The sequence below is a fragment of the Miniopterus schreibersii genome (assembly GCF_964146895.1).
Source record: "Miniopterus schreibersii genome assembly, chromosome: 6".
In the NCBI taxonomy this organism is placed as follows: Eukaryota; Metazoa; Chordata; class Mammalia; order Chiroptera; family Miniopteridae; genus Miniopterus; species Miniopterus schreibersii.
Genome location: NC_138107.1, coordinates 53,832,150 through 53,860,050, shown reverse-complemented (window position 1 = coordinate 53,860,050; position 27,901 = coordinate 53,832,150). Strand labels below are relative to the sequence as shown.

General features: G+C 36.4%; 1 protein-coding gene across 1 annotated transcript in view; it reads left to right on the top strand.

Annotated features, from left to right (window-relative positions):
- Positions 1–27,901, top strand: part of PDSS2 (decaprenyl diphosphate synthase subunit 2) — a 184,043-nt gene that overhangs the window by 102,476 nt on the left and 53,666 nt on the right. The window contains exons 3-4 of the mRNA XM_081141589.1: positions 5,302–5,500; positions 22,426–22,500. Coding sequence (XP_080997715.1) covers positions 5,302–5,500; positions 22,426–22,500 — 274 coding nt within the window. The remainder of the gene's footprint in view (positions 1–5,301; positions 5,501–22,425; positions 22,501–27,901) is intronic.

The following is a 27,901-nucleotide window of genomic DNA, read 5'->3' as shown; positions in this document are numbered from 1 at the left end:
TTACCTATTGATATGCAAAGAGCCTGGGCTTTAAAATCAGAGAGCTCTGGGCTTGAATCCAGCTCTGCAGCTTACTAGCTATGTGAACGTGAGCAAGTTAGTCTGCCAGCCCAGCTCCCTTCTGCACAGTAGAGATGATAATGCTTACCTTAGATAGCTGTTATGAGTTTTACATTATTTTATTAATTTGTTGATTGAGTTATTATGCTTGCAAAATTTTTTTGTATAAAATAGTTCAGCATACAGTAAGTCATTGGCTCAAAACAGTTAATTTAGATAGTAAAAGCCATAATTGAAATTAGGCATTTTAAAATATAGGATATCTGAAGTATTTGCAGATGAGATAACATGATATCTGGCATTTACTTCAAAATAATCTGGAAAGATAGTGAAAGGTGTAGCTGAAACAAGATTAGGGTCCACAGAGGTGCTTTATGTTATATTTCCCACTTCAGAATGTTTTAAAATACCCAAAATACAAACTTCTTTTTAAATGCATCTTTAAAAACTGTTAAAAATGACAAAGCGTAAACATTTGTTATTTCTAAGTGGAATATTATGTTTTTATTATGTTATTCTCTGAACTCTTCTGTATTTTGTTAAACCTCTGAAATGAAGGAAAGCAAGGAGGGAAGGCAGAAGAAAAGGAAAAATGGAAAAAGAAAGAGAAGGCAACTCTGTTGTCTTTGGTCTTCCTTGCCTGTGTGTTGAAACACAGTTGACCCTCTGACTAGTTTAACATCAATTAGAAAATGTAAAACATTTAAAGAGATTTCAAGTTAATATAAGGAACAATTTCTAATAATTAAAACTATTAATCAGCAGACCTGGCTCCTGTGTAATTTGTTATCGCTCATCCCTGGAAGGGGTTAATTGAGGTTAATTGACCTCTGGGGCCACTTCCATCTCTGATTCCACAAACCTGACTTTTTAGTTGACATCATTCTTTTCCTTATGAAACTAAGAATGGTAACAATTCCCTGTACCTTTATACCAGCAGTTTTCAACCTTTTATCTCATGGCACATAAACTGATTACTAAAATTCTACGGCACACCAAAAAATAGGTTACATTTTTTCCCGATTTGGAAAAAAAAAAGGTATAATCCTGAGTCATTCACATCAGATGACTATTGTTCTGTTGGCTGTTGTCATTTTTTAATTTGACAATCTAAAGGAAAAGAGGTCAGTGGCCCTGACTAAATAGTCAGGTATTGCATGTTTTAAATACTGTGGCACATCAGCTGCTTTACACAATTGATTGTTAAGCAAAGAGCTATTCATTTAACAAGTATTTATAGGCAGCCAGGGAAATAGGGTATTATAATTCACAGTGTAGTGAGGGAGAGACATGGCAGAAAGATAGATGACTAAAGAAACCAGCCCAGTTAGCACAGTGAATGTGCTGTGTTGAGATGCTTTAAAGCGCAGGAGCTAACTCTGGGGAAATGAGGGGAGACTTCACAGGAGTTGGCACAGGGGCTGATTCTTAAAAATACTGTAAACAAATATAGATTTATTATTCACCCTATAGCAGCAAAAGTGGCATGACACAGCTACACAATGAACCTCTATAGAGATGGGTGTTAAATAGAACAAGGAGATTCTTTATTTGTAAAAAATGTGGAACTTCTCTATTTGTAAGTAATATATGGAACTATCTCCAAGAGATAGTATTAGGTGAATAAAACCAGAGTACAGAAATATGAACATAAAGTGTCTTTACCATTTTTGTAGTATAATTTTTATTGAGTATCTTTCAGGAATTCACTTGGCTGCAGATAAGAGGACTCTAACAAACAGTAGCTTAAAGAAGTGCAGTGTTTATTTAACTCTGATAATAAAATGTGTAGAGATGGGCACATCCGAGCTGACTTCGAGAAGTCATTAAGGGCCCAGGGTTCTCCTTTCCTCTTGCTCACTGTTCTTGGGTTGGGAGCTCCCTTTAGGATCCTTAGGTGTCTACTGTGCCTCCAGGCCGTTGGGCCTTATTCCAGACAAGAAAAAAGGGTAGGCCCAAAACGCCAGAGGTGCACATCAACTGAATCTGTCCTCTTAGATCAGGAACTCGGTAGATTTCTCAGAAACTTTGCCCAGTGAACTTCTACCTACTTTCATTGGCCAGACTGTGCTACATGATCACTTCTAGTCTCAGGGACCTTGGGGAGGCAAGTGTTTTAAGTGAGGACATTGTCACTCCAAATATAATCAAAGATGCGTTAGTAGTGAGGAAGGAAATAGTGAGTCAGTAGCTAGCAGTGTCTGCTATCCTTATTTCTAAAGCTTAGAGTGCTAACAAGTTTGGAGAAATGTTGGAAGAAAATGGATGAAAACAGATGAAGTTGTTCAACATACAATTGAAAGAAAGTAATGTGGTGAAAATTCTTATGAAAACATCGATTAATCCTCCGGGTTACGTCCAATGTGGTAATTACTTCCTTACTCTGATTACTTAACATAAGTGGCATTCATTTGTGACTCTTTTCCAATCAAGATTTAGCATAAAAAATACCCAAGAGTGCTAAAATACATGTGCATAAAATGGCATGCAGACCTTTATTTAAGGTAATTTTTTTAAGTCTAGTACATTGAAAGTTTACTAGATTGCTTTGGGTGGCTAAAATAGGAATGAGATAATGAGAGGAAAATATTCCCAGCTTTCATACTGCTGCTCTGCTGTGCACAAAATTAGACTCCTGCACAATGTCATCTGGAGTTATCTGATGCTAAAATCTTAGAGGTTGAGAGCGCAGTACTAGATAGTGGAATTACAGGCCAGGTTTCAAGATGACCAGTCATTTTATTTCTATTTCCTATAGAAAAATAGGTACTAATAATAGCAATTATTTAGCCTTTTTTTTTTTTTTTTTTTTTAACAACTGCCAACCCAGGTAGTTTTTTTAAACCCTCAAAACTTAGAATTTTATAACTAAATATTAAATTTTAGAACTGAAATCCCTGAATCTTAGAACTGGAAGGGACTGTATCTCCAGTTCCCCTTCTTTCAGTGGTGAGAAAACCATGGGTCTAGAGTTTAAGGGATTTGCCCACAGTCTGGCGTTAGAAGCAAAATTAGAACTATTATCTAGATTCCTGATTGGACTAAATCTCTTGATTTGGTTCTGACCAGATAATTTGCAAACAACTTGATTACTTTTCCCAGTTACCTTGAACAAAAGAGTCAAGTCTGCTCATAATATACTTTCTCCTAGCAAAATTCTCTTCTGTGATGCTTAGAACTTAAGGATAAAAATTGGACATATTTGTGGTGGGCATATACTAGTGTTGGTAACAGTGGTAACTTTGTCCCCCCCCGCCCCTATTTACTATTCATTAGTTAAGTACACATTTTAAATTATCATTGGTCACTATGACTTGGTGACTCTGAGTTCCAGCCTTGTCCTTCATAAACAGAGTGTTCTCATTCAGGTGTTTAATCTCTCCAGACCTGCTATAATTAGAATCACAAGTAGATAATATAAATGAAAGTTATTTGTAGTGGTGGATACTGTACAAATGATGGGTTTTCACTTTCGTTATCACCATTGTTTTTGTTGTTTCTGGTCTTTTGACATTTAAAGATTGCTATTCATTTATTGAATGCTGTTTTATGATTATAGATGTCTTTATCAAAAGCTCACAATAATTCATTTTCATCCTTAGGGTAATTCAAAACAGCTGCAATTTCTTGCTTGCCTGGTTATTACTTTTATAAGCTGAATTTCATAAAAGATTTATCCAGTGCTTAACCTTTCTTGAGTTTTATACTTGCCCATAATCTCATTGTTCAATTTTTGTGAAATGTAACACTATGGATTTTTATAGTGAATGGGTTTTCAAACTAGAAAACATTTGCAGGGTAGTAATAAAATATATTTTTATTCCTTTTAGTTGTTCTTTTAAAGGATAATTTTAAATGTTAGCTCTTTTTTAAAAAATATTTTCTGTTAACTTCTCAGTAGTCTTATATGTCTCCATTCTTTGTGATTTTGGAGGACATGTAATGACATTTAAATCTAAACCATGAACTTACTCTTCTTTTGTATTTAGGATTAAATTAGATAATGCATAAAAGTGCTTAACCTAATGTCTGGCATTCCCACTCATATAGGAGTTCGGTTAGACATTATTAAGGATTCTTAGAAATCCTAAAATTACAGACATGGGAAAGTTATACTGAGAACAAAGAAAACAGAACTGTGACGCGTTGCCCTCCACTGGCCAGCTTCTCTGGGAATCCAGGTGACTCGTGGGGTAGAGAGTGGGGAATGTTTTAGAGAAGGTAGGTGTCAAGATCTGCTTGTATATAGAGCCCAAACTACTCAGTGGAGAGGCCTCTATTAAAAACTTCACGAAAGTCTTTTTGCAAGGGCGCTTGACTCAGAGTTGCCCCAAACCAGCAGCTGTGGTTGCCACAATTCTGTCTTTAGCTTTACGATGTTTCCCTCAGCCAAAAACGCACTCAGTTGTTTCTGAATTCAAAGCATTCAGCAGACAATGGCAAGGCACAGCCACCAGAAATGTATACCTGATTTCCATAGCACTTATGGTAATGCTGTGTTAGCTAGTGGAGCCACTATATGGACATATACAGCAATACAGATTGGAATACAATGGAACCTGTCCCTGTTGGCAGTTACCCCAAAGTAATGAAGAGATCAGTAATCATCCCAGCTGGTATAATAGTGAATTCTTTCAAAACCAACTCATAATTGTTGCCAAGTAAAAGCACTGTGTACCCATTAAAATATGGCATAATTGAAGAAATAAAGTACATTGAAACCTTAAAAAAAAAAAGCAACAAACTTCAAAATGCTAAGTGAAATAAGTCAGACAGAGAAAGACAAATACCATATGATCTCATTTATATGTGGAATCTAAAAATAAAACCACAAAAAACCTGAACTCACAAATACAGAGAACAGATTTGTGGTTGGTTGTTAGAGACAGGATGGCGGAGTAGGTGAAATGGGTGTAGGTGGTCAAAAGGTACGAATTCCCAGTTATAAAATAAATAAGTCATGGGAATAGATAATGTACTAAAGCATGATGACTATCATTAATAATACTGCATTGTATATTTAAAGGTTGCTGAGAGAGTACACCTTAAAAGTTCTCATCACAAGAAAATTGTTAACTGTGTGTGGTGATGGATGTAATTTATATCTCAATTTAAAATGTCATTAAAAAGAACCTAAAAAAAGACTAATCTATAAATATTTTTTTGTTGAAAACTAAAGTCACACATTAGGGATAAGATGGTATTCTTGACATTCAGACAAATCTTACTTTTATGTTTTAGTCAAAGAAGTTTGGCAGAGATCACAGAACTTATCCACACTGCTCTCCTTGTACATCGTGGAATAGTAAATTTAAATGAATTGCAATCTTCTGATGGGCCACTGAAGGACATGCACTTTGGAAATAAAATAGCTATCTTGAGTGGAGACTTTCTTCTAGCAAATGCCTGCAACGGACTAGCTCTGCTCCAGAACACCAAGGTAAAACTGGGGCAGGGTTTGCTTGTGTCCGAATGGCCTTTAGGTGGCTCTTGGTTGACTGCAGAAGCCACAGAGGTCTGTGCACCCTGCTGCCCCAGCTCTCCCTATGTCGATGCTCAGTAAAGTTGTGATGATGATGATGATGATGATGATGATGATGATGATGGCAGTGTTAACACCAGATAAAACTGGTAAATGTTAGGAAAGAATTTTGAAGTTAATTTCTTTTTTTTTTTTATTACAAATGAAATTATTTGTTAATTATAGGATAGTGTTAAATATTCAGTATAAAGAAGATATAAGTTTCCCTAGCCAGTTTGGGTCAATGGTTAGAGTGTCAGCCCATGGACTGAAGAAATGAATTAAAGTATGTGAATATGTACCCAGAATAATTATTTTACTATTTTTTTAAATTTGTTTGTTTGTTTGTTTAAAATATTACAGATGTCCTGTTTCTCCCCAGTGACCTGTTCCACCCCGTCCCTTCCCCCTTCCCAATCCCTCTCCCCACCATTGTCTGTGTCCTTGGGTTGTGCATATATGCATATAAATTCTTTGGTAACTCTCTCCCCTTCCACCCTCCTCCCACCCTCCTCCAACCCTCTGACATTCGTCAGTCTGATCCATGCTTCCATGTCATTGAATCTATTCTGTTCATCAGTTTATTAAGTTCTTTAGATTCCACGTATAAGCGAGATCATGTGATGTTTGTCTTTCGCTGCCTGGCTTATTTCACTTAGTATAATATTCTCCAGGTCCATCCATACTGTCCCAAAGGGCACGAGATCCTTCTTTACAGCTGCATAGTATTCCTTGGTGTAAATGTCCCACAGCTTTTTTATTCACTCATCTACTGAGGAGCATTTGGGCTGTTTCCAGATCTCAGCTATTGTAAACTGTGCTGCTGTGAACATTGGGGTGCATATATTCTTTCTGATGAATGTTTCAGGATTCTTAGGATACATTCCTAGGAGTGGAATCACTGGGTCAAATTTACTATTTTTTATATTCAGATCATCAATATGTTTTTATTTTGTTTTAATGTATATGAATATATGTTATTTTTATTTCTTTTGAAATTTTATTTTTGCAAATAGTTTTTTGCTTGTTTGTTTTTTAAATATGCCTTTACTAATTTCAGAGAGAGGAAGGGAGAGGGAAAGAGGGAGAAATAGAAACGTCAATTATGAGAGAGTCATTGATCGGCTGCCTCCTGCAAGTGCCCTACTGGGGATCGAGCCCGCAACCCAGACATGTGCCCTGACCTGGAATTGAACCTCGATCTCCTGGATCATAGGTCGATGCTCAACTGCTAAGCCACGCCTGGCAGTACTGCAAATAGTTTTTTAACAGAACTAGTTACAGGTCCACCAATATAATAAAATTAATTATTATATATTTCTAAAAGTATAAAATGTTAATTATTTTACTACACTCATTTACTCTCAGATATCCCAGTTTGGAGGATTTGCTTACATCTTATTGGCCAGAATTGAATGATATGGCCATACCGGCTATATGGGAGACTAGGGAATGTAAACTTTATTGTGAGTAGCCATGTGTCCAGCCAAAAATCTGGAAGATACAGAGAGAATAGATAATGGGAGACAAGTGGCAGTCTCTGTCCTACCTTCCCATCACACCTTTGGCTAGCACATATTTTTCACGGGACAGACCGCCTGGGTTTTAGGGAGAATATAGAACAGTATCTTTAATACGTAGTATATATTTACATGAAAAGGAAGTTAAAATAAGAAATTATCTGCCGTATAAATGAAATAATAGATCATCTCAAATCCCCCTCCAGAGATTTATTACCATTTTGGCATTGATTTTCTTTTTATTCACCCTCAAATTTCTCTATTGTCTGTGTGTATAGTCTATTTTGATGGGTCCCACTGAATTCTCTCCTTTACTGGAATTTACATGTAGACGGAAGATTGAGTGATCCGTTGTCCCTGGAAGCCACTCTGGCTGCATCGTTCATCTTCCCCCTTCACCACACCTGCTATGGCCTGTGGTGAACTTTGAGTCTTGGAGAAGGTGGAGGTCTCAGAAAGTGCAGGGCTGGTGTAGTTTCTGGGTGCCTTGAACTGCACTTGACTAGCTCTAGCCAGAGACACTGGCCACTCATGGATTAGACCCACATACCTGAAAGGAAGAGATGGTCTGGACAGAGCAACTAGGTCCACATTTTAGTAATTAGCCCTCAGCCTGGCCCCTGCTTTAAAGAAACCAAGGCTTACTTAAGCTATTCTGACAAAATATTATATAAAGTTAAAGTGGTAGTATTAAGTATAAATATAATCATGCTATAGTGACACAAACAAGTATTCACTTACTTTAACCACTTCACATTATGGGAATAATATTTAATGTGTTCTTTTTCCTTAGCTGGCTTGTGTCATTCACACATTCTTTCTTTCAGCGTGGTTCAAGTTCAGAGAAATGGAGACTTTACTCCCATCAAAATCAAATCAGATTCACAGCCTGTGAAATCTACTCTTGGTGTTTAGCATTCAGATGCATCACTATAAATGTTCCAGAATCTAAGACCTCCACCATCTGCTCCATTAGGCAGTAGATTTCAGTAGCACTACTTGATGTACAAAAAAAAAACCAAAAACCCAACAACAGTGAAAAACAAAAACTTAACATATGCAATCAACAGTCCAGCCTGAAGCTTCTCATTGAAATAAAAATGACCAGGCATTTCCTTCCCCTTCAGTGAGCCCAGTATCTTCATGGTCTCTGCACAGCTTTACACTTTTAGATTTGCATTTTACCAGCCTTTGTCTGGTGAGGAATTTTTTCCCTTTTTAGGCCATGGTACTTTTTTAATTTGGTAGTTGTGTGTTGACTTGAAGCCTTTCTTCTATGCAACTCTCCTGTTCACCCAAAGCATGGATCCTTTGCACCTTTTTCTCCAAAGGGACATTGAAGGCTCTGTAAGTCAATTTCAAAAGAAACTTTTTGTGAAAGACCTGGCTCACTTTTTGCTAAAGACCTTGCATACCATGTCCAGGGGGTCTGTAATTGATGTTCTACAACTCTAGGCTTTTAGTAGCCCTCTTTTAATCATAATAGATGATTTCCAAATAATTTGATCAGTATTTTATGCTGAGGATACTGTAAGGGGTAACTAAAATGCTTGAAAGTCAAGAATTTTCTTTGATAAATCAAATCTCCCATCTTCAAAACCAATTCCTTTCATTTAAATACTTGGCAGTATTCCTATCAGAATATTTTTTAAAGGAAAGTAAAGTTATATCTCAGACAAGGGCTAATTTTATTAAATGAGTTCCCAGAAGCTTAACTTGATTGAGTATAATACTAACCATTAATAGGGTTTTTGGAAGGGAAGGGAGGAGGTGGCCATAAGTATTTCTTTGGGGCAGTATTAAGTTTTCTTTAGTTCTCCACATATGGTTAATATCTTGGTAAAGTTAGATTTCTATTTAATGATGTTTTAATTTTCTTTTATAAGAAAGAAAAATTCTCAGCAATAGCAATGTAAATAGAGACCACAGCAGTGAGTGAGCAGGCAGAACTTAATACAGAATTTAATGTCACTGGGTTTTTTCACAGTGATAGCCTACCCTGTCTTTGAGGGTATGCATTTAACTTGGTAATTAAAGTTAGCATATTTGTAGCAACTTTAATTTTTTATGACTTCTACCAATTTTCCATTTTCTTGTGCTACTGAATTCTTGTCTGAATTTCTACATTATGTGTTTATCTCTGTACTTCTCCTGGGACAGACCATTAGATGAAGTGTTCTGCAGTCATATGAAATTCAGAGCTTTTTTATAATTGCCAAGTGTAAAATTAGCAAAGTCAATTATTCTCCCTATGGCTTTTCCCTGAAGATATTAGAGGTCTTTGAGGTAATTGCCTTAGGTAACATTTAGATTTTTAAACATCTCTAAGTATAGAAATTGGTATATTAATCCTCTCATAATTGTCTTCTTACTATTATAGCTGTAGTCACATAAGTGTGAATTAACAAGATTTGGGATTCAAGAGTGAGTTTAAAAATTAATGCTTGGGTTTTCATTCATTTTCAATTACGGAACCTAAAGGCGACTTTCTATTTTAGTACTTCACTATATAAAAACCCTGGACTGAGAGACCTCAGAAATACCTCTTTTTAAGCCACAAATTCCCTGACCATTGAAATAAGTTACTCTATATTATGTTCTTGTAGAATATCGCTAAATGCTGAGATGATAGGGTCATGCCAAAATCTAGAATTTAAGTGTTTGAGCATCAAGCTATCAGTGAGACGTGCTGAATAATTGGAGGGAAATCATGAAATGGAAAAGCACTATAATTTAGAAATCTGGCTGACCATTACAGGTTTTCCCTGGTCCCTGTGTTTATTTGTAGACTAGATATGTATTTTAGGATTAAGCCACAGTGCAAATATGACTGTGAATTACTACTTGTCATCTTTAAAAAACATACAAAAACACAGTGTTTTACTTTACATATATAGTGATAACCCTAGTATTTAAAGAATTGAATTCACAATGTTATTTTTCATTTTGACTTATTGGACCTATCAGTATACATCAGATGAGAGACTGTGAGTTAGCCTGAATCTTGTCTAAACACCCAGAATATTATCATGATGTCACTCCTGGGGGCTGTTCTATTAAGCATTAGTGATTTATATTTCAAAATAACCAGTGGCACAGATGTACTCCTTACAGAGCTGATGTATTTCCATATGTTAACTTTGTTTTCCTAAAGGCATAAATATGTTGTTTACAAGGAAGAATTTTGTTTGTATAAATATGTCCAACTTATACATGTAAATCACCTCCTTTCATACATCTATATATATTAATAAATAGCCTACTATTGGTTATTTGATGTTTGTCTTATCTGTTGTATTAATTTTATTTTTAAATTCACGTTGAAAAGTAACACCTAAAAACACGCTATGTCTTACGAAATTTAAGTTTTTCTCTATCATAGGCATTTAAAATAGGCATTATTGTGACCTTGTGTGTTTATAGTCTTGTCTGCACTATTTTACGTGTGGAAATTATTGAATTAACATCTTTTAGCTACCCTCGTTTGACACCAAGACTAATGTCCTTTCCTACATATAACCCACTCAAATGTAGATTTTCATGACTAGAGTAAATGTGGTACAGAAGGTTAAGTGGGGTGTCATATATTGTAACAATAAAGGAAACTATCTCCATATCGATTAAATAGAAAAGTCAAAGTGTTATTGTTAAATTACAATTTCAAAATCCCCAAACTAATTTTTCCACAGTTTTTCTTACCAATTGTTTATATAGCCACATATTAAACTGACACTCTATTTTCTGAGCCTCCTTCCTTGATCTTTAAAGTAAAAGTGATAAGCGATTAGTGTTTGAGAAGCCTACTAGAAAAAAGAAGACAAAATATTATGTTCTTTTAAAATTTATCTCATTAAAACCTTGAACTTTGTCCTTTTGGTACCATAAAACAACGGAACAAACTACCTTTCCTGCATAGGAAGGTCAGATGCCATCATGCGAAATGGCTATGGATACTTCTGAGTGTCCATGTGAAACATAGATGACAAAGAAGAAGAGCAAGGAAAGCATTTCTTCCATATGCCTGACATTCATAGAAGCCCATTAAAAAAAGTCTGTGTTCAATAAAAATACATCCTCTAAAGATATTGGTGGAGTTGAACCCCACACCATGGTTGGCCATGAGAAATAGAAATATATCGATTATAGCAATTTTACAGTGTACTTAACAACCTCAATTTTTTAAATCCCTTTTTCTACTTTCCAGAAATAAAATTAATTAAGCCAGCTTCTCCCCCTCCCCCCCCTTCATTTTCCTGACATAAATTCTGTTTCTACAAAGCCAAAGGTCTGTTTCCAGCTTGCATTATTCAGTCTTCTTCTTTTGCCTTTCTAATGATTTCACTCAGGGAATTTCCTGAATTAGGAGTTTACAAAAGTACTGGGCAGATGAACAGCTCATTCCTTCTTTGGCATCCTCCGCAGCCTTACCACGTCTTCTCCACCCGTCCTTTCTTCCCCCTGTAGACTGGCACGCAGTGCTCTTTCTTTGCCTCTTACTGTTCACAGCTCAGTTGATTTCAACTCTCTTTCATTCCTTCTCTTACCTGTTATTCAGAAAAATCACCATCTACCTTTTGCCTTCTCCTTGCTCCTTTCAAGAGGAAAAATAAACCAAGAAACTTTACCTGGAGTTTAAAAACATCAGAGTAAAGCTTGGTATACACTTGCGTTCAGAAAAAGGAAAATTATACAATTAGAAATGCAATAGGCATAAGATAGAACCAGTTTCTCTACCCTGATCCTCTTATTATACCAAATTTACCTGTAATATCAATATTTAAAGATCATTTTTAAAACATTTCTATTTAGTTTTGTTTTCCTATTTTGTTTAACTGCAGGTATTGGGTAATTGTGGTTTTCTACTCTATTTTTAATGACAAGTATATAGTATTTCTAATGTATGGGCTAACCAAGCTTTTGTTGGCTGATCTGGGAACCTAACCACCATTTATAACCTTGCATAATGGGAAAATGTAGTGTGAGCTCCAAGCAGTTGACTTATAGATGAAATTCTAAAGTGCAGTGCATTTGTAATCTGATGCCTGCTGTAAAAGATTAATACTGAATTTGAACACCATAAGCAAAATAAAATTTAAGGGCATCCAAAAGGATCAGTGTGACTACTTTTCATTAGTAGCCACATATAGCTCAGTTGTATTGATATATTAATTTTAGCATTTCCATCATTTTCTTGAATCCTCAGAGTTGTAAATTCTCAACAACAAAAAATCACTCTAAGCTAAAGTTGGCTTATGAGGCCTTAACCCAGGAGCAAATTTTATTTATTTAGCAATAGTGATTGGGGAAGAGCCCTTTTCTGGCAGCTAATGACCTACTGGAGGACTTATGTGCCCAAGGCAAAGCTGAAGGCCATTAGCCCAACAGGTCATTAACTGACAAACGCCTGACCCCAAGGTCATTTCTCATATTGTAAACTGTGAAAACATTAAAGTGAGTTTGTTGGAAAGTATAGCTCTGCCAAAGAAGTTTCATTTTAAGCAGTTTGGAAAATGCATTAAATTGTTTGTTATTATTCATGTGGCTTAATTGTCTTTGGGGCCATTTTCACTGTGCACAGTAAGTCAGTCAGACATCAGTAAACACCAAAGCTATACTGTATGTCCAGTCTTTAGTTTTTTTAAAGGACATGTTCCCTCTTTAGAATATCAGATTACCTATTTCATTACTAATCTTCAGCTACACTCTTGTGGATCACTTATGTTTTCATAATGTGTAGAGCTATATAGGCACTTACCTATTTTATACCCCTCAGAGATGACATATAAAGCTATTAAGAGAATTGGAAAGAACCCTGAGGTAGAAGTCTGTGGACTTAATTCCCATCTCTGACTTTTTTTTTTAATTAGCCATTTAACATTGGATAGCTCATTTTATCTCTCAGAATTCCACGTTCAGATCTCTTTTTTTCCAGACTATTTATCTAATGTCTTAATTACCTCACTTTACAAATGAAATTAGAAACCTCATAATGTAGAATGTTTAATATTTATTAAAATTACTACCAAACATTTAAACATAGTATTAACATATTTTTTAGTGCTTACTATCTAGTAGACACTGTTGTAAGTGCTTTATGTGTATAAACCCATTTAATCCCTTGTGAGGTACAGGAAAGGGTTAAATAATTTCTTCGCAGTACCGCTGCTACTAAATGGTAGAGCTGCTGTCTAAATCCAGGCCATTTGGCTCCAAAACCCTCATGCTTAACTAAAGTAGAAAACTAACAAGCTCGCAAAGAACCACGATAACTTTTTGTAAGCAACTTTACAGTTACCGATCCTGGAATTTATATATTTATAAAAACAACTAGTAATTTTTAAATATTGGACTAAATATTTCAATACAAACATCAATGGGGCATTGGAAACGTTTTAAAAAAATAAGTGTTAAGCAAAGGTAACTAATTGTCTTCGTTTTCTCACCTGTAAACTAAGGCAGCATTATCTGCATCCCCCATATTCTTGCTCCAATATTCTGTAGTTCTGCGTGTCGTGGGAACGGGTCTAAACTTACAGCATATTACCAGATCCTGAAAACAGCATGAAATATGAAGGAATAAAAGAGAATCAAGAAAAATTGTTTATCAAATCAGAGATATAGTCATGAATCCAAAATCTTTTATAATGCCAGAGGTCTACAGAGTTAGATGCATAATTCAGCAATCTAAAGTAATGCCCTAAATTCATAAACTCACCTTTATGGCAGATTTGTGATGAGGAACTTATACAGCTTCATTTGTTCAAGACTTTAAAAGGTATAAGGTGATATGCAAATGTAAATTTCTGAAATTAGTGATAAAGTGATAACTAAATTTGTTTCAAAATAGTGATGATTAATATAACTAATTTACATATTAGAACAGTATTGGCAATTCAAAAATAATTTTTGTGTACATTGTGCTAACTTAGCATTGAGGGTATCAGTTTAAAAAGCTGTATGTGTATCTTTATAAACTGGAGAATTTCTAACCCAAAGGTATTCAATATTTGATTCAAGGGCACAATGCAGCCATTCTCCAGTTTCTGCTACCTGATTGTTTTGAAGGAGGGCAAAAAGGATTACCTGAATTTTTAGAAGGTAGTACCAGTAGGGCCAGGTTATTTTTAGAATTCCATTGAATCACACATTTTAGAGAGCTTGTGGAGGTATTTGGAAGAAACACAATTACAGTTTAGACAAGATGCATGGGTTTTAATGCATATAATTTATGTTTGATTTCTGTGGCTGCCTTTGAAGCACAAACCTTGGGATGTCTCTAAATTACAAACATCTGCCTTTTAGTGTGGCCCAATTTAAAGGGAACTGCTGGTGGAGCTAAAAAGTGACTTGTGTTACCCAAAAGATATGGTAGCCTTGGAATTTCCAAGACGTATGTGTGAATCCCAGATAAATCCTGAAATTTTTAACTCTTTGTCCAAATGTGGTCTAAGCCAATTGTTTTTATAAATCTTGTAGGATCAAAGGTAAGGGTCAACATCAGTTATACAAACCAACAAGACTGATATGCACCTAACAGAATAAACCCCGCAGTACCCAGGAATGATTCTGTTTCATCCTGCCTTCAGCCTCTATTTACATTCAGCTAATTTACATGTTTGGGTATAAATAATAAATTAACATTTTTTCAAACATATTTCAGAATAATAGTGTTTAAACTGCATGTCAGAAATGTGGGCACTTCATGTGCACTGCAGATGGCTAACCAAGGCCTGAGCTATGATATAAGGTCATGTTTCAAACCACAAATCGCATCCTGTTTACTGGTGGGTGGTGAAATCAATTTAGCAAATCACTACCAACACTTTTTTAATGGAATATAGTAGAAAATAGAGGAATAATAAAACTTTTGTTTTATGGAAATTTTCATTCATTTTTATATGCATGCATGTACTTTGTCATGATGTAAAATACAGTTTTTACTGTGAGTTGCAATTTTAAAATTTTGGAAGTTGATACTACTAGCAGTGCTCTAGCCAGCAGCTTCCATTCAGTTGAATGAAATACTGTACTGTGATTCTGGCGTTGAAGTTTCACATTGTGAACTTGTGTTTCTCAAGTTTAACTTTTAAGTAAAATCACACTTGGAAAACATCACTTAACATAACTGAAAGAAAATAGAGATTATCACCCACATGGGGAAAAGTGGGCAGACCACTGAAATGGCAGGCATAATTCTCAGAGAAACTTCCATCAGAACAGGGTATTACAGCGCCACTGAGTAAGGAGCTAATTAGTAAGCACTACTGTGGAACATCCTGAGTACCACAGACTTCATGTACATCAGTTCCCACATGGAAGAAGGTGGAGAATTTAAAAACCAACTGTTGTCTGATCATGTCAGAATTACTTTGTTTCATGACTAAGCATTCAATTTGAAGCTACTAGTTACACTTTTTGTAGTAATGCTAGATACTTGGCACAACCAGCTTTTTTTAACCTACTAGAAATCATCTTCTCCTTTATGTCTTATGAAAAGTTAATCTTTTTTTTTTTTCTTTTAATGTGTCTTTATTGATTTCAGAGAGAGGAAAGGAGAGGGAGAGAGAGAGATAGAAACATCAATGATGGGAGAGTCATTGATCGGCCGCCTCCTGCACGCCCCCGACTGGGGATTGAGCCCGCAACCAGGGCATGTGCCCTGACCGGGAATCCAACCCCGATTACCTGGATCCTAGGTCGACGCTCAGACGCTGAGCCACGCCCAGCCGGGCTGAAAAGTTAATCTTGATTTAAGCATTTTAACTTATCTGCCACTTTTTCAGGGAACTAATCATTGTTTAAATAAATAAATGGTTATTTGTCATTGTTCAGTGACAAACAGAAGGCCAAGAACTGTGCACCTTTATTCAAAAGATGAACAAATTGTTAGACTGCCTTTTTACTGTTAGTAAAAGAAAGCTACATTTTTTGGCTAATTAACTATTACAATTGTTATGAATTAAAAAATGTATACAGTTGCACATTTAGTTGTTTCTGATCATGGAGCTTACTGTTGATAAAGCAGACACCTCTTACCTAGACCAGCAAACTGAGCCCCAAAGAATTGATATGGCTGGCCTGAGGTCATGCCACATACCTATATATTAACCTCCTAAGTGATCAAACACAAATCAATGTCTTTTATCTTTAAGGCTATAACTGCTTTCGTTAGCACAGCACCAGGCACATAGTAGGCTATCAGCAGATGTTTATGGAATGAGTGCACTAGTCAATAATATTAAATTTCAACACTTTAGATTAACGCTATTTTCCTGAACTTGTGGCCTATTTCTTTTACGTTTTATGAGTTGTGATTTTATACTTTAGTTCACCAAATTTTCCTGAATCCTCTTTGACAAATGTTACTGGTAGTTAAAGTTTATAAACCAATGTATCAGCTGTTCTAAATTAAAAATTAAGATTATCAATTTGCTTAGTTTTTGCTGCACCTGTCCCACTGGTAGTGCCATTTCTCTCTCTGCTCTTCCCCCTTAGCCAGAAAGAACTTCCAGCTCATGAGAACAGATTGCCATCCCTCCCACAAATAAGCTCGGCCTTACACATTTGGCAGCATTGAAAAGGCTCCCTTCAAAAAGCCAAGTTAAACGCTTCCTCCAGAACTCCTGTGAGTTAGTGGTGTGTTTATTGCAACAGACCTTTCATCATTGTCTTCATTAAACTTCATCTTTGTCTGATAGGAAGGAGGGGAGAGAACCATTCTTTCATAGACTTCATCAATGGCTTTATTAAAGCCACTCATTTATATTAATCAGCACTGCAGATTAGGGCTCATCTGGGTTATGTGTGCCCAGGTGGTGGGTGAGAAGATTCACCCCTTATTTGGCCACTGCTACTGCTCCCCGTGTTCTTTCGAGGTTGCTTCTCCACTGAGCCTGCCAGCCTGGTAGCTCTGGCTGAGCACTGAGGACTGAATCCATGTGGATGGAGATAGTTTGCTTAAACCCAGTTTAAAAATGATAAACTGCTTTACAAATGTTAGAGGTTATTATTGGTCCCCATATAGGAGTGCACTTCTTAACCAGCCCCTTTCTACCTTACCTTGGTCTTTAAATGCATCCCTCAAATACTTCATGCCTCATTTGCATGAAGAGGAACTAAAGCGTGTTGCTAACTCCTCTTATTACCATTAGCAGGCAATTCAGTATCCTTTATCTATAAATGTATTTTTCTGTAAGACCTTTTCACTGACGATACAGGTTTTGTGGATTTAAAAAATCTTGACAATAGCCCTTCAAGTGCCAAAGCTCTTAGAAAATGACATATTTACATTAAATTCATCTTTTGTTCCTCCCAGGATATATATGAGAAATAATTCTTCCCCAAGGGCACTTTACCTTTGCTACTACTTTATGCACTGCTATTTGTTCCTGGGGGTGGGGATGGAGTGCAGTAAATATGCGTGTAATTAATGCCATCAGCGCTGCAGATGCGTGCACACATGACTGTTTCCTTTGCTAGCAGCTGTTAAGAGTAGTAAAGGCTGAGGGCCATGTGTTCATTCGCCTACTAAATAGAGTGATGGATCACATGTTGTCTTGTCATTCCACACTGTAGTAAAAACCGTCATTAAAATAACCTTTCCAGCGCAAGTTTTTGAAAGAAGATTGTAAATCTGTAATAGCCTCCGCAGTTTTTATATACCTACCAAGCAAATTGCATATGTATCAACCTCTTTTAAGTGAAATAAAATACAACTCTACTGCCTTATTACATCAGCTCAGTTAACTTATGCTGGCTGGCTTTGATTGGGCCACATTAGTATATAGTCAACATTTTTTCTAAAGATTTAGTTGCATTTTACTTTTAACTTAAGATAGGTGCTCTGCTCATACCAAAGTGTTCTGGTTTACTAGTTAAACATCTACAACTCTGGTGAGTCTATTCCATCTGCCAAATGCTAACTGAAATTACTCCTGAGTCACACTTATTGAAAAAGGAACAACTTGTCTATACAGAATGCTTGCCACCATTTACAGATCCTAGTTTTGCTAATCCAGGGACTATTAATTGATATATTCCATTAATCAACTTGTGAACACAGCGTAGCATGAAGCCTCTCTAAAACCAAAAGCAAGGTATTCTTCCCCATGTTCTCCCCCACGGAAGGAGGTTTATTGTTTTATCTGATTATTACAGCAGTTTCATAAAAAGAGGGAGGAAATGTAATACATTGTAAATTTAAACAATTCAGAAAAGTTGAAGGAAATTAAAAATCATCCAGAATAGCCCTGGCCAATGTGGCTCAGTTCGTTGGCCGTTGTCCCATGCACCAAAAGGTCGCAGGTTCAATTCCGGTCAGGGCAAATGCCCAGGTTAGGGGCTTGGTCCCCAGTAGAGGGTGTTCAGGAGGCAGCCTATTGATGTTTCTCTCTCACATCAATGTTTCTCTCTCCCTCTCCCTTCCTCTCTTACTAAATCAGATCTGTGTGCCAAGGGTTAGGTACATATGAATGTGGCCTATTCCTATAGAGTAGTGAATGCAGTGAGAAAGATCAGCAGTTGCTTAAGAATACCCGTTGGAAGGGAATACATTGTTCACTTACTTTTCTATGTGACCTCCCTGGTAGCCAAAAAACGAGGTGGCAGGAGAAGCCAGCTCATAATAATGACATTGTGAATGGTTACCACTTCTGTCTCACTGAAATCTAAGGTGTTAGAAGATTGAGGGATAATGTGTGGCGTTGCTCTAGAGTCAGATTTAAACATATGGCACAAAATGAAGAGAAAAGCGTTTTTGCACTTGAATGTACAGGTGAGCGATTCTGCTATTCCCACAACCTCCAGAAATGCAGAAATGAAAACTACCTCCTTTTTGTGTACTCTCTACACTGCTAAAGTAGATTTTATAACATTGATGGTGACAGTCATATAATCTGAAATTATTTCAGGGTGCAACAAGTCAGTGTGACAGAGATCTCTGATTTTAGTTAAAATAGTCTTTTTGTGTGTTCTGTTGTTGAATTAAACCCCACTTTCTTTTAAAATGTTTGAGCACACAACATAAAAGACACTGTAATCTTGGTTTCCATACTATGCCTTTCATTTATCCAAGATTTATATTGAATATATAATAATATAGACAGACGTATAGAAGACTAAAACACTCAGTGAGACTTATTATGGTCCAGATGCTTCTCTAAGTGCTCCACATATTTATTCATTAGAGAAGGAAGTGATGGGCCAACTAGTGCCATTATTTGTTTGATGCAACTGCTCACTTAAACCTGATGTCACTCTGAATCTCATATGTGTGAATTACTCCCAAGCTTTAGGGCCCTTCAAGACCCAAACTCAGCAATGTGTCCTCTAAACAACTCAAGTAGGACTTCTTTGCCAGCTGATGGAGTGGACTACCAATCATAATGGTTTTTAAAAATGGAAATTGTTTCCTTTCAATTCTAAGTATTAGAACCAAGGGGGGTTGGGGACAAAAAGTTTCACAAATAATCAGAGTTCAGACAGAGAAGAAAAGATCCAGGTAAAAAGAACAGATTACCAAAAAAGCAGTTTTTAAATTTACATGCCTAACTATAAGTTCTAAGATTTGCATTTCTAGAAGCTCAGAATCTTAGAACTGGAAGGGACTTTAAGGAATTATGGCCTGCAAATTTCCTTGTTTATAGTTGAGGAAAACCAAAGCTTTGAGAAATTCATTGATTTGCCCCAAATCTCACAAATAAATAGTCAGCCTTCAAGTAGATTCAAGACCCACTGGCTCGTCACCTGTTCTGTGTCATTCCAGTCTAACCTGTCCGGTTTCTTAGGTTTGCTACCATCAAGGCTTTTTCAGGCTAAAGTGTTTGCTTGCCCCCCTGGGCTTGAGAAACAAAAGTCCTTGAATGTTTCTCCTGTTGCTCTTATCTAAAGCACAAGAAGTCTGGCCCCTGGGCTCTTAGCCTCAGGAGGTTCAGCATTTAGGCTTCTGGATTTTCCTTTGGCTGCCATTGTCCTTGTTACCATTTTGGGTTGCTTGAACAAATTATTCCTCAAGAATCTGAAGAAGAGAAATGTCATTAAGCAACTGCTTTCTTATATTTTAGTACTATAGGTGTCTAAGCAGGTGAATGCCTGAGGTAGTAAGCCGTATAATGAAAAAAAGATAAGTTTTGTTAAAGTATGTGTGTGGCTGGTAGCCCTGTGGTCTTTCTGAAAATGTTTGCAATTTTAAAGGAGGATGATACTTAAACACATCTCTCTCTGGTATAATTTTAAACGTAAAGGAAACATTTGAGGCGTTGGAAAGAGATTTCTGTGCTCACTGAGTAAGTCACCCTTGCCTGGGACACATGCAACTCCCCTAGGCTATTCCTGCTTTACATAATCTCTTATCTTCCTGGACTTGTTAACCCACAATAGTCCAAAGCTTTTTCCTTCACGTTTGTCATTGGCTATGGAGGTATATTCTGCTCAAGTAAGTATGGCCATTTGGAAGTATAGGTCATTTACAAATTATGAATTTGTAAGTACAGGTCTGCCTGTATATGCTGAGTGCATTAAGAGAAGAAAGTCAGAGAATGAAATGTTTTTCTTGTTTCTGCCTGGTCTGGAATTTCAGGAAAGTAAAGGAACACAGATCCAGATTCTTTGTTAAAAGTTCATACATACTGTCATTTTGACATTTAGTGTCAGACTTTCTCTCTTTGTAAATTCCTCTTTGCTTTACCAGTGCTGGTCTCAGAGCTCAAACTGTTTCAAAACCATAACATTTCTTAGTGAGTGATTGATCTGTATTATGTGTCCAGCCATCAGGAGGATCTTGGGATGTTGCTTGTATAAACTGTAATCCAATCTGATGCTGTGCATTTAGTTACAGTCTTTCATAGACCTATTGGCGATACTCAATCCTCCTGGATTTGGGAATAGGGTTTATCTGATACCTTCAGGAGGAAAAAATCCATTCATTTTTCTCTCTTCCCCACTTAAATAACTCAACACATCTGGTAACACTGTAGGATCATTGTCCTTCCAGTTCCTCTGCAGCTCATATTGCTACAATATTTCTTAAGTATTTGGTTACCTAAAGGGCAATGTGATTTAAAAAAAAAAAAGACTTTGTATAGGTCTTACAAATTAACCTATTTGCAGAGCTAGAAAAAAAACCATGCTTTTAATCAGCAAAATTTCCATATCAGCAGCCTTGTGTATGTTATGCAGTATGCATATAAATGTAAATTTGGAGATAAATGTTCATGTGTTAAAATAGTAAAGCAAGTTTTTCTCCAAATTAATGTAATTTGCCTCTAAGAAAATGTTTATTAAATCCAGGGTACCTGGAATTGAAATATCTTGTTGTTTGGGTCTATATCCTTTTGCTTACTAATGTCTTCAATTACAAGAATGATAAAAGCTGAAACAGAATCCTTTAATTCAATCAGAGCTGAGCTAAATTTTAGGAAACAAAGAATGAGAATCAGATACAGAATGCATAATATTGGAAGCTAAATATACAAGATATTAAGGTTTCATAAGAAGAGGATAGGGTTGCCTTGGGGAATTCTTGTTTGAAATGGTTGCAGTGATCATTATAATAAATAGCACTGTTTTATCCTTTGAATTAAGATGGTTTATGCAAACAACTCTAAATTGTACAGTAGTTCCAAAGAGACCATTTACTGTTTTCTGCTTGTTTTACATTCTGGAACAAGTTCAAAGCTTTTGATTTTGCTTGATTTTTTTTTTTTTTTAATAGCCTGAGCCTTGAAAGTAATACAGGTCTGATGAACACGATTTCAGTCTAGTGTTTCTGTAAAAACGTTCAGGTTTGAGAATAAGGTGTGTTTGGTCCGAGTCCCTTCACTGAATATATCCATGGTGCATATCAGAACAAACATGTTGGAAAGGTTAACCATTCTTTTGCATTTGCTTTTCTTTCTGTATTAAGTATGAAAATTAGCATTGTAATGGCTCCCAGAATGAGGATTTTGAAAAAGTATTTACCTAACAGAAATAAACATACAAAAAATAAATTGGGTTAAGATTTCATTAGTTATCTGAAATTTAAGCTTATGTTCAAAATGGCTATTACTGGATTTTCATGTATATTATTAGTTAAATGCTGTGCTTATAAGATTTTTTTTTTTTTTTTTTGCTTAAATTATGACTGAAAAAATTGGATCACAGCTCTTAATATTCAGGTGGGCAATGCCAATGCCATTTGCCAGAATCTTTGCACATAACACTGTGGGGTTTTTTTCTATCAGACATAAATACTGCCTTGCTCCTAAGCCTTCTGAGGCATTCTGGGGTAAAAATATGGATAATTTTTTTAATTGTATTTTTAAAATTTTTGATCTTATTTTTTAGGTTGTGGAACTTCTAGCAAGTGCCCTTAGGGACTTGGTACAAGGAGTATACCATGAAAATTCTACTTCTGCAAAGGTAAGAATTTGGTATTCATTATAAAATGTTAGGTTAAAAACCCTGTGGCAACACTAGAATTGACGAGTGAAAATGTCATTTTTGTTTTCTGTTTTAATTGCACATGACATTTTTTTTAGATTAGTGTTTTGGCTACAAATTCATGGCCATACGCTTAGTACATCACAGATTTAGCCAATTAAAACAACCTCTTATCCTTTAGCTGGATTCACAGTCTGTTCAATCTGCAGCAGCCCAGGCGACACCAGGATGTTGCTGGCTGGCAGGTAGCGACCTGTCACAGACAGGCCAGCTGAGGGAACAGCTCATCCTGAGGTGACTGAGCCTAGCCTCTCCCCAGAGGAAGGGGCCTTCTGTGTCCCAGAGGAGTAGATGTGATTTCAAGAAGATGATTGGTGGGGGCCTGAAGGAGGAATGTCTTTTATATCGAAGATCCCGAATTTACTGCATTATTAAATTCTCTATGATAAAAATTTCAATGGTTGCACAGTTGGATTATTTTGATAAATTTTATAGCTCTAGAATGAAGGTTTTTGACTCATTTGGCAGGACATCTCAAGAAGGGTTAGGTTTTATTTTTTTTTAATGCAGTTAATACATTTCAATAGGATATTGAATGTGAAGCAGTTGCTTCATTGACCACCATTGTCATTTAACATGGTATATACTATTATAAGGGGTTCCTATCATAGTGTTTCATTATTCTAACTTCTTTAGCATCTGAATTAGCAAGATTTCACTCACTGCAAATGAGAAAAAATATGCATGTATGCACATCTTCAGCTTTTTGACATTTCCATTTGAAAAAAGAAAGATAAATTTTATGGGAAGTGAAACATAGAGCATGAGCAACTTGGATAAGAAATGTAAAAGTATAACCCAGGGACTCTGGATGTTCAGAGAGTGGTTAGTGAAATGTGAAGAACTGTACCTTGGACATCTGCTAATATGTCCAGGGAACTACAGTTCCCAGTAAGCGTATGTAAGTTCACCCAAACAGCATAGTGGTATGTGGAGACCTGGCAGGATATATGATCACAGTGGTCCCCCTTTGCTGTGTTTTTCAAAAACATACCACAGTTCACCACGGCTGAAGGTTAATAGGAGATTGTAAGATGGAAGACCCCTGGTTCAGTTCCACTTATAGGAAGTTATCCTGTATATAGTATGATGAAGATGGATAGCTAACCAGACATGACTGTGGAAGTATTCACCCGTGTTTTTACACTTAATCTTTCCAGAAATCGTACTAGCGGATACTACTCCTATCCCCATTTTACATATGTGAAAACTGAGGTTTAGAAAAGATTAAGTTATTTGCCTACGGTGACACAGCTTATTAGTTGGGATTTAAACTGCAGAGCTCAGGCTCTTAACCTCTCATTCTACTGCCTCTGTACCTGAATGAAACCTGACTTGCTAATATCCGTCTGCCATACCCGGAATCCCACCATATATGATGAGTACAGTGACCTCTTCTGGCAGTCGAGGTATTCTTTTCCCATGGGATATTTTCAAGATGTTCAACTTGGTTTTATGTAAAATATTAATATTTTACAGTTAAATATCTTTTAATTTTTAAGTGAAGGTGTTATTGGCTTAAAGGTGCATGGTTTATCCACTCTTAACATCTGTCTACTATAATTAGCCCAGTTCATTAATAATTTTGTGAATATTTGTTAAGTACTTTTTATATATCAGGAAGACCTAATACCAACAAGAACAATAAATGCTTAGCTAGCACTTTGCAGTTTGCTTATACTTTCTTTCTACACAATCAACTATGAAAAGGGGGACATTTGTGGTATACCCACTTCCTAGAGGTAAAGACTGAAATTCAGAAATGACAAGTGGCAGGAAAGCATAGTGCCTGGAAATTGTTAGTGCATGTTTGACAGGGACATGATCGGAACCCAGGTTTTTTTTTTTACTCCAAGTCTCATATAATCTGTTTCTTCCTGGGAAAAAGGAAAGATGAAGCAGCAAAGCCTTTGAAGGACTGTTGATCATATATGAACCACCACTTAGCAAGCAGCAGTTGCTGGCTTTGATTAGCGAGTAAGTTTTACTTAAAAGAATTTGTAGCAATACTTTGTTCATCTGCCCTCTTTCCCCACCACCTCCCCAAACACAGTCCTTTAATGCAGTAGAGACCTTTTTTAAAGCAGTTACATTTCTGAATATAGCCAAACTACTTAAAGTGCCTTTTTAAAAATAATGGAACCAAAAATGCATAGTTGAACTGAGGCAGTTGGTGTACTTTTTGATGTCTCCATTTGTGCCCCATGTCCAATTCAGGTTAACCACGTTTCTCTTCCTAACCAGAAAAGCTCTGGTCCCACCCCACTCCCTACCCCCCAAATGTGCTTGTCATTGGAATGGCTTTTCTGAATTTGGTTTTTCTGACTTGGCCCAGGAATCGATTCAGATGCAAAGAGCACTGCCCCACACTGAGTGCCTTTAAGGCTTTCCTGTTCTGGCAGGACTGGGAAGCCACCCGAAGTGGAGGTCACGTGGGAAGTGAGTTGCACAACCTCCCAGCCTTGGGCCAATTCAGTACACAAAAGAATTGCTTTGTGATTTAAAATAAGCTGCAAACCACTTCATCAGTCTGGGGATAAGAGGTTACAATAATGGTCTGTTTTTTATATGCCGACTTAATGCAGTGCTGGAGAATCTATCTTGGGCAGTACAAAAATAGCTTCCTGTGGAGTGGTGTCTGTAATGAGGTAGATGCACTGAAGCACGTGGAGGGGACCGGAACTGAACATGTTTCAAATCACCTTCTCCTGAAGAAGTCTGTAGACCAATTGTCTAATCCTCCTTAAAAGTATGAAAATTTATGCAACTTATTTTAGTAATACTTAACAGATTGTGGGTCAGTTGTGATCACATAAACATTCAAAGTAATTTAGGAAATTTATCCTTTGTTCTAGCCATTGAAAAATAGAATTTTTATTTTTACATCTGCTAGTTTGTGAACCATTTCTTCCTCACAATAAAAATTAGTCACCGTGCTTTCTTTAATGTTTATAAAATCTTCCCTCTCTCTACTTTTTTTTTGTTAGCTAATTGAAGAGAGAAGCATATTAAATAGAAAAGTCACATTTTAAATGGTCATTTGCCATTCTAAGAATTCCCCAATCGAGCTGCCTTATACATTGTGCTCATGTTACTCAGTGTACACACTAAATATTTAACACTTTAGCAAAATTGGCTTTGAATCCATAGACCTTTATATCTAAAATATTTTGAAACATAATTATCTTATTATTATAACTTGTTTTCTAGTTAGAAAAGTAAATACATGTTCATTAAATAAAAATTGAAAACATAGAAAAAGGTCAAGAGGAAAATAAAAATGATTTTATATTAAACTATCCTCCAGAAATAATGAATCATGATTATATTTTATTTTAGTGTATTTCCTTCTGGATTTCATTCTGCATTTCTCCCATTTTGGAGGATATATATATGTGTGTGTGTGTATATATATGTATATATGTATATATATGTATATATATGTGTGTGTGTGTATATATACACACACACACACACATATTTTTACTGGTTTGTACTGATTTACTCCCTAGGATAATCATTTTTGTTCTTCAAAAATATAATTTTAATGACTAGTTAATAGTTCTTTATACTATACTATAATTTACTAAACCATTGCACAATTTTGGGGCACTTACCTTGTTTACCTTTTTTTTTTTTACTAGTGTAAACAATATTGTGATAAACACCTTGTATATAAAACATTCTAAGAGTGAGATCTTTTTAATAAAAAAGTAAGAATATTTATTCTAAAAAATATATACTCTTATTGATTTCAGAGAGAGGAAGGGAGAGGGAGAAAGAAAGAGAAACATGAATGATGAGAGTCATTGATTAGCTGCCTCCTGCATGCCCCATCCTGGGGATCAAGCCCAAAACCGGAGCATGTGCCCTGACCGGGAATCAAAGCATGACCTCCCTGTCCATAGCTCGACACTGAACCACTGAGCCATGGCAGCTGGGCAAGAATATTTTCACATTGCATATGAAAATCTGCAAGATATTCATGTTGCACATCCCTGTGCAGAAAAGGATTTTACTATCCTTAGAAAAGCCTGCTTGTAAGGCTGACCCTTGGCTGGCATCTGGGAATTTGGATTTTAGGAGTGTTTCTACCATTCTCTAATGATAAGGGCAGCTCGCTGTACCTGAACTGTTTCTGCAAACAATGTGGTTTATGCTTAACACCTGCTTTCCTTCTAGGAGTCTGAAATTTTGGTACCCGCTAGGTAGAGGATGCCTGAATGACCAACCCCAACAAAAACCCTGAGCACTGAGTCTCCAATGAATTTCCCTGAAAGATAACACATTTCATATGTGTTACCACATGTGTTAACTCTAGGAGGAATTAAGCACATTCTGTGTGATTCCACTGGTAGAGGAAGGACTTGGAAACTTGTACCTGGTTTCCTCCAGACTTCATCTCATGTACCTTTTTCCTTGGCTGGTTTTGCTTTGTATCCTTTTGCTGTGATAAACCATAGCTGTGAGTCTAACTATGTGCTCAGTCCTGTGAATCCTACTAACAAATCATCAAAGCTGAGGATGGTCTTGGGGACCTCAACACACTCTTTTTCTGATTCTTTATTTTTATTTTTTTTAAATATATCTTTATTGATCTCAGAGAGAGGAAGGGAGAGGGAGAGAGAGAGTTGAAACATCAAAGATGAGAGTCATTGATCAGCTGCCTCCTGCACGCCCCCAACTGAGGATCGAGCACACAACCTGGGCATGTTCCCTGACTGGGAATCGAACTGTGATCTCCTGGATCCTAGGCCAACTGTCAGCTACTGAGCCATGCCTGGCTGGGGTTTTTCTGATTCTTTAATGTTTATTTTCTACCCACTCCTGTTTCCTCTGGAGGAATCTAATCAAGGGCTTCCGCAAGGGAAGTGTCTTCAGCTCACTTTGGTGTTGAGATGGGGAACAGCACACCTCTTCTCTATCTTCAGAAATTCTGCTCATGTTAGCTTGTCCCCAGTCTCAGGAAAACGAGGTTTTTAAAGAGAATCGAGTTCTCTTGGAAAAGAACTGGTTTTAACAAAGTCACTAAATTGTAAACATCCATTCTATTTGTTTCCCAAGCACAGATTATATTTTCAGTAGATTATTTTCTTATGAGGAGTATTATGTTTTTGTGGGACAGAATAACTTCTGTCCATTTATTTGTTTTATCTTTATGCTTATCTTCCCTTGTCTCTCAGGCAGCTTTCAAGTAAAATATAAAAATAAAGGGACAGTGAGAAGAATGGAAAGGTAGGTTTTATCACACACATAAAGACCATAATGCCAGTATGTAGAGCTAATACCATATAGTAATTGAAATGAGAGGCATTGAAGG